Source organism: Hyperolius riggenbachi, chromosome 2 (genome assembly GCF_040937935.1).
Source record: "Hyperolius riggenbachi isolate aHypRig1 chromosome 2, aHypRig1.pri, whole genome shotgun sequence".
Classification (NCBI taxonomy): domain Eukaryota; kingdom Metazoa; phylum Chordata; class Amphibia; order Anura; family Hyperoliidae; genus Hyperolius; species Hyperolius riggenbachi.
Window position 1 is genome coordinate 337,364,665 of NC_090647.1, and position 12,668 is coordinate 337,377,332.

The 12,668-nt window shown below is 40.7% G+C and overlaps 1 protein-coding gene across 1 annotated transcript in view; it reads left to right on the top strand.

Moving 5' to 3' along the window:
• BLTP3A (bridge-like lipid transfer protein family member 3A) overlaps window positions 1–12,668 on the top strand; it is a 75,479-nt gene that overhangs the window by 14,142 nt on the left and 48,669 nt on the right. The window contains exon 2 of the mRNA XM_068269403.1: window positions 11,525–11,687. Coding sequence (XP_068125504.1) covers window positions 11,525–11,687 — 163 coding nt within the window. The remainder of the gene's footprint in view (window positions 1–11,524; window positions 11,688–12,668) is intronic.

Consider the following 12,668-nt stretch of genomic DNA (forward strand, 5'->3'; position numbering starts at 1 on the left):
ATCACGATCTGTACAAAGGGTATAATTATGTTTGTAGTTTTATAATAAACAGCAAAAGGTGTGTTTTCTGCACTGTATTGGCAAGCACCTTTGCAATATACAATAGTCCTTGTATGGGAAAGATGTCACTCTGAGCTGTTATACAATACTGGACTTGAATCAGTGAAATCCAGTAGGCTCCAGCATTTTGATTTACCGTATATACTCGCATATAAGCCGACCCACATATAAGTCGAGGTACTTACTTTTCCCTCAGAAACCAGGAAAAACTGATTGACTTGCATATAAGCCCCCTCTCCAATATAGCCCCCTCCACAGTAGCCAGATTTTCCCCCAGTACAAGTCAGTCCCCCTCCCCATAGCCAGATGTGCCCAGGGATCATAGAGCTGTGTCTCAAGAAGCCACTAGATAGCGTCATAGATATGAGACACAGCGATTGCCACACAGGAAGAATCTCCGATCATTGCACTGCTGACACGTTGCTTGCACACTCCGCTCCACAAGCTAGGGGACACAGGTAGTCTTGAGCAGCACACTTTGCACACCATGTTTCAGGGGATGGAGGGCATGGACACAGCAGGGCGCAAGATAAGAGCAGGATCACTAGTGCGCAAACTTAGGATCCTCTGCCAGTAACAAAACCGGTTTTGCTCCACTGACTCGCATATAAGCCGAGGGGGTAACTGTTGCAGATTTTTTTATGCTGAAAAATTAGGCTTATACGTGATTATATACAGTATATTGTTTGTTTTCTGTAACATGCATTTCCAAATAACCAGTTTCTTCCCATGTCATTAAAACATCAGTATGTTGTGTGTACCCCCCCCCCCCCCCCCCAAAAAAAAATCTGGCCTTAAAACTACAGTAGGGACATTAAAGGACAATGGGCTCTATTCACAAAACTTCTCACAAATGTCTTATTGATGAAAATAACCTTTCAGCACATTTACAAGCAAAAAAATCACAAAAAGTAAGTTGTTCCTGATTAACTTAATTTTAATGAGAATCTGTACTGTAAAATTCTTACAATAAAAAGCATACCATTCTATTCATTATGTTCTCCTGGGCCCCTCTGTGCTGTTTCTGCCTCTCCCTGCTGCAATCCTGGCTTGTAATTGCCAGTCTTAGGCAGTGTTTACAAACAAAAGACATAGCAAGTGATATGCTGAGAGTAGCTCAGTGTGTGAGTCATACGGAGTGTGCAGGGGGCCTGGAGATGGTGTGTATAGCTTCTATCCAATCACAAGCAGCACAGCACATTCCAGCCTGACTGCCTCAGCTCGACAGAGCCAAGGAGAGAAGATTAGATCATATAACTGAGATAATACAGTCACTGTGCAAATAGGAAAGGCTGCAGTAAGACAGAGTACATTAGAACAGCTATAGGAACATATAGGATAGAAGAAATAAGGCTCAACATTTTGTTACAGAGTCTCTAATATTTTCTTGCCATAATTATATTTTCTAAGCGCTTTTTCTCAGCAATTATTTTTTTCACTTCCTAACGTCAGTCAGGAAGTAAACTCTTTAACTCACAAATGAATAAATACAATGTATTTATTCATAAAAGCGCACAAGGAAATCGCTATATAATGACACAAAACACACAGCAAAAGTAGTGAAGAAATGGTTAGCAGAAAACAACATTAATGTTTTGGAGTGGCCCAGCCAGAGTCCTGACTTAAATTCAATTGAGAATCTGTGGAGGGATCTGAAGTTCAGGGTGATGGCAAGAAGACTCTCCAACCTGAAAGATTTGGAGCTCATTGCTAAATATGAATTGGCAAAAATACCTGTGGAGACATGCAAAAAGCTAGTCTACAATTATGGGAAGTGTTTGATTGCTGTAATAGCCAATAAAGGCTTTTCTATTGATTATTGAGAAGGGTATGAATAATTTTGGTCAGGACACTTTTTGCTCAAATGTAAATAAAAGTTGAGAAATGTTGTTTTGTTTTTTTTCCACAATAATGCCTCTTGTACATTGTCTTATTAGTCAGGGGTATGAATAATTATGGGCAGCACTGTAAGTAAAGCAAGTATTTATCTACTTACTATGTATGTGGTTTTTTTCTGAGATAGTATGGCTGACAGCTCCTCTTTCAGATTCTGTATGCAAACTTATGGAGGCTGAAAATGGACCAATTAGATATCTCCAAGGTAGAATTTGATTGGACCATTGTCAAGCTGCAGAAATGTGCTTACATAATTTGCATAATGTTGTATCAACTCACAATCATTTGCATTTCATTGACCATCCCTAATGTAGAATTGTATACAGTCAAAGATAATGACAAATATGTATGTGCAACGATGTAAAAGTCCATCTGGTCTTAGCATAGTTCTGGAATTGTAGATGTTTAATTTGATGCTCCTGTGCTTTCAAAAGTGATTTAGGAATCCTCACAATCTGCAAAGCAGCATATTATGTATCTCCACAAAGTTATAAATTGATACGCATGAAATATACTTTACATGACTGATAGGTCTGCAGAAGGGCTAAAGTATCTTTTTGGCTTCTTATTTGCACAAAACAAAATCTGATTCAGGCCTGGAACCAAATAGGAGAGCTTTTCTGAGTGCTTTGTGATTTGAAAAGCTCTTGCTAATGTAATGCTATGGGTGTGATCCCACTTGAGCAATGTGATTTTATAAAAAATCCCCCATAGCACTGCATTAGCAAGAGCTTTTTCAAATCACTAGCGATTAGAAAAGGCTGCTAGTGGGTTTTAGCCCTCATGCAAACAACTTAACTAGGAGACCTGACAACAAATTTCTAAAATATAACTTTTATTGATACATTAACCACTTCCGTACCAGCAATCTCTGCCCTCTTAAAGAGACACTGAAGCGAAAAAAAATATGATATAGTGAATTGGTTGTGTACTACTATGAATAATTACTAGAAGATTAGCAGCAAAGAAAATATTCTCATACTTTTATTTTCAGGTATATAGTGTTTTTTCTAACATTGCATCATTCTATAATATGTGCAGATTACACAACACTCAGCATTCAAAATGAGTATTTCAGAGCAGTCTGTGAAGTAATGACCTCTCCTCTAGAAGAGAAAAAGTAAACAGTCCACTTACAGTTGAGATAATAAAAGTTAGATAACAGCCCTCTCCACGACTAACTTAAAGCAGCCCATACACTCAGCCGATTTTCTGGCCGACCGATCGATCGCGGTCGATCGATCGATCGATCGCAAATCGGTTGGCCAATCGACCGATCGACGGCCGATTTTGATCGATTTCGATGGATTTCCATCGAACTAGCAGGGTGGAAAATTTAGGTCGATCTGATGAGATTGCTTATCAGTTTGCATTGGCCTTAATGGAAATCTGATGGCAAAAAAATGCCATCAGATCGAATTTCAACAGATTTCAAACTGAAATCTATTGGAATTCTATCCTGGTAAAAAATGTTCTAAAAACGCATCAGATAGATCATCAGATGCATTTCTTATCTGTCTGCTGCCAATCTGACGAGTGTATGGGCACCTTAAGTCAGAGAACTTAATGGCTTGTTTGCATAGAGATAACAACTGAAGTTTCTCAACTCTTCCTGTACTGGAAACAATTACACTGATGTATCTGATCTTAATGTTTTATTTCTTAGCTGTACTACACATACAAATCATAATATCATAATTTTTATTTTGCTTCAGTGTCTCTTTAAGGACTAGAGACTGCTGGTATGGTAAACCGACGAATCGCTGCAATAATCCGTCGCTCCCTCCAGTCATGCCGTTCTGTCCCCAACGCAGGTCCCTCTCTCTGCCATCCTTATGACGGCAAAGCGCTGTGATTCCTATTTCATTGGCTCTTGACCCTGTCAATCAATTTAAGCCAATGGGATTGGTTTACAGTGAAGACAGGGCCAGGAGCCAATGAAGAGCTCTGCCGCCATAGAGATGGCAGGGCGAGTGTATTGCGGTGGGGAGAAAATGGTGTGATTGGTGGGGACGCGCAGTTTAGCAGGACGTTGGTCCAGTCAGGGCCGCAGCACCACCTACTGGACATAGATTCATACTGCGTCGGTCCGGAACCAGTTAAAGTAGGATTCACAGCTTAGTTGTGTTTATTGTGTAAATGATTTGCTAGTTTTGCTGCTGCACACGGTCTACTTTGTATAACTGTAATCCCAATGTATTAAAAAGATAAAGAAACTTGCTTGGTATACGGTATGTCTTTCTGCAGTCCTTGAGATTTACGGTTCCTAGAAACTCTACCACGCTCCTCTTTACAAGGGGTGGAAAGGATAAGGTCCTTCTAGCACATGCCTTGATGAGAAACACATACTTTTAATCAAAACTGCACAAAGTAACACAGGTAATACCTGTAATGACTGGGATTACAGCGCATACACATGCACAGTTACTGTGCTTGCAGGGATCGGGACTCCATTCCTTGGGTGACAGTTTGAGGCCAAGTGCTGAACAGACACATCCCTAGTCTACTGGCTAGCAACGCATTCTTTTGCTATAAAGGGGAGGAGGGACGATGGCGCAGAGCACAATGGGGTGGCTTCAAGCTGGTGAGGTTAGTAGGAGAACAGTGTTCTTGGCCTGTGGTCAGCCAAGGCAAATCGGCATGACAAATCCCTTAGTGACGCATTGGGGCCACTGTACACATGCTGGATTCTTGCCCTGTACAAGATTTGTCTAGCATGTGAGCACAGCTTTAGTCTAAAACCTCGTACACATGCTAGACAGAAATCAACTGAGGCGGCACTTCAGGGCCTTCTTGGACGAGAATCAAATCAGCGAATAAGCGCAGTGTTCTCCTTCCTACCTCGTCCACTGGAAGCTGCTCCATTGCGTGCCACACTTTCATCTTTCCTTCTCTCCACATGGAAACAGTACACACTCGGCTATAACCAAGCGACACGTCTGTACAGTGCACATTGTTGGCAGCGTTGCCCTAAGCATCAAGAACAGTACTGTATGGGCAACAAGTGCACCTGAATAAGTAGAAATATGGGATTTTGCAGCCTGAATCACTGCCAGGGTATGCGACTTGTTGCTACTAAAACTGCAGGTCAGATGGAGTGGTGCGGGGGTGACGTCACATGGTGGGTCAACGATGCCCTCGGCCATCACTTGTCAGACTCTATACTATACCCTTTGTTGTTCACAGTATACATGCTGCCACTCCAATAAATCATCCAAAAACACAGTCTGACATATCACTGCTATGCTGATGACACCCAATTATATTTGTAATTCACACCCAACAGGCCAGGCACCATTCCAAATATAAACACATGCTTAGCTAAGATGCAGGAGTGGAGTAATAACTGTTCAGAGCCTTCTCGGACGAGAATCAAATCAGCGAATAAGCACAGTGTTCTCCTTCCTAGTTCGTCCATTGTGTGCCACACTTTCATCTTTCCTCCTCTCCAAATGGAAACAGTACGGCTATAACCAAGCGATATGTCTGCACAGTGCTTGTTGTTGCCAGCGTTGCCCTAAGCTTCAAGAAGCTCCGGTTCACTTCTGGAATTTCCGACTTTAAAGTCTGAAAACCACTGCGCCTGCGTTGCCGTGTATATGGGCAACACTGAGGCTCTGTTCACATCTAAAATTGAAATCACTGACGGCAGCAATTTTCGTTTTTTTTTTATTTTTTTTGCACGTTTTTTATTTTTCAAGCTCCATGCGCTCCACTGCGCAGTACAATTTTGTGCAAATCACTTTTGTAAGTGCTTTTGCAGAGCGATTCAGTTTTTTTTTCGCTTTCTGACATCAGTCAGGTGAACTCTTTGACCTGGAAAAGAATAAATACAATGTATTCTTAAAACCGCAATTTCTGCATAAAGCGATTTTGTGAGCGTTTAGTGCTCTTGCTATAATTCCATTAGAGCAAAATCGCCCCCAAAATGGTCCAGGCACTGAAAAAAGCCTGAAAATGCCCTAGATGTGAACGAACCCTGATAGTGTATACTTGGGAAGAGGGTAGCTATAACTAGCAAAGCAAAACCACTATCCTCTGAAGAGTAATCCACCAGCTGTGTTAATTAACAACTAGGAACTTTGGTTTTCAGAAACCAGACTTCACAGAGACAAAGTAAATGTATATAAATAATCCTGCTTCAGACGATAACACGGTATTAAAAAGATGTGCAAGATTCAGGCACACTTTAATGTTAGGGCATTTATCTCTGCAGAACATGTTTGAAAATGCTCACCTGCAGAGGAAAATGGCTATATTTTGGATCAGTTGCTGGCATCATAGTGTGAAATGTGTCAGTAGGGCAGAGTTAATCTAATGAATTCTACTTTCAGTTCAGCTTACAGCGTTTCTGTGCTCCTTGCAATCTTTGTTTGCACACTGCTATTTAGAAACACACCTTTGCAAATAATGGCCAGTGAACCATAGAAATCCGATGACGGGAGGAGCAGTTTAACAATCTGCTGTGTTCTGTCTGGATAGCTTCATATGGGACACGCGTCACTGTATGCAGGACTGTATTGCCTTACAGAGAATACCACCACAATTAGGGATGCATTGTGTTGTCCGCATAACATCACTTGTAGATTGAATTGAAGTGCACCTGAATAAGAAGAAATGTTTTTTGTTTTTTTTTGCAGCCTGAATCACTGCAAGGGTATGCAACTTGTTGCTACTAAAACTACAGGTCCTATACGATGGAGTGGTGCAGGGGTGACCTCACATGGTGGGCGGGGTGAGTCGGGCTCAATACTATCCCCCTTTCTTGTTCACCGTATACATGCTGCCACTCGGAAAAATCATCCAAAAACAGTCTGACCTATCACAGCTATGCTGATGATACCCAACTTTATTTGTCATTTAAACCCGACAGGACAGACACCATTCCAAAAATAAACACAAGCGTAGCTGAGCTGCAGTACCGGATGAATGACAACTGGCTTAAACTAAATGCTGACAAAACTGAGGGTTTTTTAGTCATCGGAGGTAAACGCCTTGCAGCAATGCAGTTTCAGGGTAGGGAACTTAGACCTTACTAGCTCCAAAACTGTGCGCAGCTTGGGTGTACTGATTGATTCCTGCAGTTTAATTCCCTATCAAATTTTAGCAGTCGTGAATCATTCCATCTTTCTCCAAAGGAATTTTTCAAAAATTAAGCACCTCATTCCTTCAAAAGACCTTACAACCCTAGTTTATACCTGAATCACATCACGGCTGGACTATTGCAATGCCCTCTATGCAGTCCTTCCACTTAAAGACCAACACCGCCTGCAGCTAGTACAGAATGCTGCCACAAGGCTGTTAACCACCCAACCCTGCCATTGCTACATAATACCAATCCTTTATTCACTCCACTGGCTAGCCATAAAATGGCGAACTAATATTCGCATGCTAATATTCAAATCTCTGCACGACCTAGGCCCCTGGATACCTGATGGATTTATTGCAACTGTGTCAACCTCAGATCAACAGGATCTAATAACTTGACCATCCCCAGAGTCCACCTAAAAAACACCTTTGGAGCCAGAGCCTTCTGTAATGCAGCCCCTACACTTTGAAATGCCTCGTAACACCCAATCAAGACAGCTCCAACCCTGGAGGCATTTAGATTGTAACTGAAAATCCACTTTAGTCTGAAATTTATGATCACATACCCTTCTTCCCTGTAACATATCGCTATATACTGACTAGGTTATGTACTTTGGATCCCTTGGGAGAAAAGCACTTTACAAATTGTTTTTGTTGTGTTTTGGTCGAGGAAGTGGATGGTTTACTTTAAAGTGTATCTGCAGGGGAACAAAGTGCCCAAATGGGTACTCACCTCAAAAGAGGGAAGCTTCTAGATAATCCAGAGGCTTTGCCGTCTCCCTCGCCTCCACCGATCCAGCGCCTTGACCCCCTAAACCTTTTTAACAAGGGCTTGTTGAAGAGTGCGCATGGCTCTGCTCCAGTCTTTGAATGCGACAAGTGAACAGTCAGTTCCTTAAAGTGGTGAGCTAGAAGCAGGAAAAATGGTCAAATGTAAGGATTGAAGCAACTCAAATGATTGTGTCAAGGCATCTCCAAAACAGCAGAACTTTTGTGAGGTTTTCCTAGTATGTAGTCATTAGTGACCGGTGACCAGGCTTAATTATGCACGTGGGTAGTGAAGGCTAGGCTGTCAAGAAATATTTCACAGAACAGCTACTGAAGCACAAATGACTGACTTTGTGCACTCGCCTCAGAAGAAGCAAGGATCACCCCAGCAAAATGGGCGTAAGGCCTTGCACCACCAGGAGCCCACTGCCTCCCAACGATTACAGCATAGCTCCAACTATAATTAGTCACCATACTACCACTCCCATTGCTTATTTTTGCTACTGCCTTTACACTAGCATTTTATTGAATGGCTATTGTTGTCAAATTGAGCTAATTAAACTGCATTGTGCTGGATTTCTTTTTCTTCTCCTTTTTGTAAAGTCAGAACTCATAGTCCATTACAGTGCAGCCATGCTGACCCCTATCCACCTACAATGGGCATGTGATTTCCAGAACTGAACTGTGATGGAAGAATCAAACTTTCCTTGACCTTTTAATTCCCTAGATCTTAATCCAATCAAGAATCTAGGAACCGTGTTAGAGAAATGAGACTCAAGTGCATGTGGCAAGCCAGTAAGACTTACAACATTGGCATATGGACCACTGTATACTCATCAGAAGAATTTGTTTTTAGCAATAAGCATCCATTGTTCTGTAGGCTAAAAGTCTGTAACGGGTTGATATGGGTATAACACCTCAGCTTTGGCTTTAACACTCTCTTCCTTTTAAATAAACCCTAATAACCTTTTAGATGTAGGGCTCAAAAGCCAATGCCAAGTAATTTCCTCTGCAAACTGCTTTAACTTGCCGGGGCAGTAGTAAAAAAATACTTCAGTTTGTCATCACAAAGTCATATGTTGCTGGCTTCTTTCCTTGCTGGCTTTGATCAGATCTGCATTATTATATGATAGCTATGTTGCCTTTACTTCTGATTACTGAATAGGTAAAATGCTCCAGAAATATATTTGTTCGAGCCTTTTTATTTCAGTATTGGATAGATTAGAGTCATTAGTACCTTGCCCAGCTTATTACTTTATTACTTCTTTCAATGTCCTCACTGAGGAAAATTCCCCCAACTGTTTTTTAAATGTGATATTACCAGAAAGGGAAGTTAAAACCTGGCAGTCTCTTCCTCTTTTGTATTGAAAATGACAAATGGGGACAAAAATAGAAACCCAAAAGAGGTTGTAACCCTCTTCCACTCCATTTGAAACTAAAATAAGTTTTGAGTGGAGTTTGCTTTTGTTACTGTGAAAAATCTTTGACAGGCTGTTCACCATAAAAATTACCATTCTTTCTTCTGAAGTATTAGCACTTTAAGTCATTACATTTATTAAAGTGGGATTAGGTGAAATGGTTTCAAAACAAATATAGTGTTATCACTCAGTAGATGTGAAAAATGGCAAAATTTATTAAGTACCAAAAGGTGATAAAGTGAACATTAAAACCATCTAAATATACCGAATTGCTCCTCACATGCAGACCAGCCCCCATCAATCACTCACCACTCACTCTCACACTGGTACTGGTACCACACTATCTGGCTTCCTCCAAGTGGGGGAGAGAGAGGGACAACAGAGAGGAACTCAGTCCACAATCTGTGCACGATATGCCGTTCTTATACAGATCACTGATGGTAACAGGCAGCCTATAAATTTAGCATCAAACTTCACCTGCATATAAGCAGGACTTGCCGATACTTCTTAGGTCTTACCACCTCAAGTACAGGTGAAATGGTTACCACTTTTCTGTGTGATTTCTGCTTTTAGGAATGCATTGCTTGATGGCATAGCTGTGCCATTTGTCACACTTATAAAGTTTTGATTGCCACTTTATAAGGGCAATGGATCGGAACGGGTAACTTGGGGGTTAGAAATTTGACGCCGCATAGGTGCCAATGTTAATTTTTATAATTAGCATGTAATTAAGTAGCACTGGAGATTGGCTACTATGCAGCCAAACTCTGGGTAGTGGCAGCTTTAGTGACATTAACTACTGTGTAGTAGAACTCCAGGTAGTAGCAGTGGGAGGTGCTTGAGATCAGCCGCTGTGTAGCCAAATTCTTGGTAGCAGAGGTGGAGTTCGTACTCCAGATAGTGGCAGTGAGTCATGTTAGCGGCAATTGATAGTAGCAGTATTAGTGTTAGCCACTAAAGGTTAGTGTGAGGTAGGATAAGGTAGGCTGATAGACTATCTGTAACATTATCGATAACAGGCGATAGTAGAATATCGGTAATGTTACCGGTATTCTATCATCAATATCTCATGCCCAAATCAATATGCGGCACTTTTAAATGTACACCCATGGAAATCTCCACTTTCATAGTGATCTCCATAGGAAATAGTGGAGAACAATTATGTTTTTTCAAAGATAGCAGCACGCAGCTACAAAAAAAAAAGTCTGTGGACTGCTTACTGCAACTTTTTAAATAATGGTTGAGGCTAGAACTAAAAGTTCCAAGTTGTGAACAGTTATGGCATTGTGAATTGGTCCTCTGATTGATTAGTTTTTTTTGGGGGCGGGACTAAGGTTTCGAATAGGATACGGTACATTTGTTGGCCTGAATTAAAGGGAATGAAACCTGACCACATTTTTATAGACATGGTTATAAAAGTAGTGGTCAGGATTTCAAAAGTACAGAACATAGTTTTTTCCTAACATACCTAAAGTGTCATGGATGGTTCACAAATGTTCTCTTGATACCTGTACTGTATCAGCTGTGTTTTTGCAGATATTGTATTTGGTATGAGAGGATTAAGGGCCCATTCACACTAGAAGAACTTTTCAGAGCGCTTTGTGATTGATTAGCGCTTTTTAAAAATCGCTCCCATTCACTTTCATTAAAATCGCGGTGATTTTTGCGTACGCGATTGGGAAATCGCTGTGATTTTTTCCGCGATTTTAATGAAGGTGAATGGGAGTCAGTTCCGCTTTAAGTTACAGTATCTTCTGAGTTTTGGGGGAGCGTGTGAGAAATCTTGTATACATGAATGCGAGGAGGTGATTTTAGAAGATGACAGAAGGAAGTTATGTGCAGAGTGGAGATTGTGGTAGGGATGGTATCTGGAAACTAGTGAGGAGATGTACAGGGAAGAGAGAGATTGTGGACAGCTTTGTAGGTTAGAATTAAAAAGAGTTTTAAGGTTTCAACTGTAGTTTCATCCATTTCTTTTGGCTTCATGTGTTAAATAAACTAAAACTTCATAACAGCACGCAGTTTCATTGCACTTAAATCAGGATTTTTTGAAGAGCTCTCTTTCTTCTAAACCTGAAAATAAATTAAAATGTATGTGGTTTTTGGTGATATTTGGTAGATGTATGTAAGACTATGTTATCCTCTAGCAATATTCATTTTTTTCATACAATTTTGGGAACATGGTTGGGCGTTTAACTTGTCAGCCCCCCTCGTATATTATGTTCAACAGGCTCATCTCTTTGAAAATGAGGTAGCATGAATTAAATGTGCATTTGTTTTCTGCTTCCTCCAAGGTTCACCAAGAATTTGTCTGCAGAGCAGATAAATCTGAGCACACTACGTGGGGAAGGACATCTAACAGATTTGGAGCTTGATGAAGAAGCTCTCCAGAACATGCTAGATTTGCCAACATGGCTGGCCATCACACGCGTATACTGTAATCGTGCTGCTATCCGGGTAAGGGAGCATTATGTAGTTATACACACAGTAAAATATTTTAAGCCTTCAGAGTGTTTGTGACTTACTCAACTTAAAGTGGATCTCCAGGCACAGGTTAAAAAAAATAATCGAATACCTTAGTAGTCAGCGTAAGCAGGCCAGGTCTCTGCAGCTAAAAGTCCTTGACATTTTGATTACATTATCACAAGCAGAGCATTTTGATATAGATATTGTAAATACAAGTGTTACCTGCGCATGGCAACTTTACTGGCGTATAATGCATCAGGCCCATAGGCACCTCTAGTGTAGCTTCGTTTTCATATGCATCAATAAACCGAACATGACATTATGTCCAACATTATGCTAAGGGTAACAATATCCAGCATAAGACATTAAAATAACAGTGGAGCAAAACAACTCAAATCTGTACAAGACCTCCCACATCCAGTAGGACAGAGGAAGGGACAAGTCTTAAACCTATACTTACTTGGCAAGCTTATCGCAACATGCCACCCATTCCTCCTAAATGGAATTAAATCTATCTACATTATCTATGCTAGTATAAAATAATCTGATAACCAAATTACATTCATTCTATGTGATATCAGCTAAACAGGTAAATCATATTTTTTCCATTTAAATGCTATAACCCATAATGCTGCCAATTACAAAAGTACCTATCTATATAGCTTTAGAAATGGACCAGGGACCCAATTATCTGGTACTTATAGGAAGATTTTTAATTTGAGTTAATGTAACCGGAAAAAGGAATACCTAATAGGCCAAAGCCTGCCATTCTGCCCAGAAGACCTGAGCAATGGACAGTCCCAAAAATATGAGACAAAGTACCCAATGCACCACATCCACAAAAGCATAAGGGAGAGTTAAGAGGTACAACCTATGAATCCTAAAAGAAGCACCAGATACCAACGCAACATAAGTTTCACTGGAGTATCGCTGAAAATGTTAGAGAGGCAACGTTTAACCCCAAGGAAATAG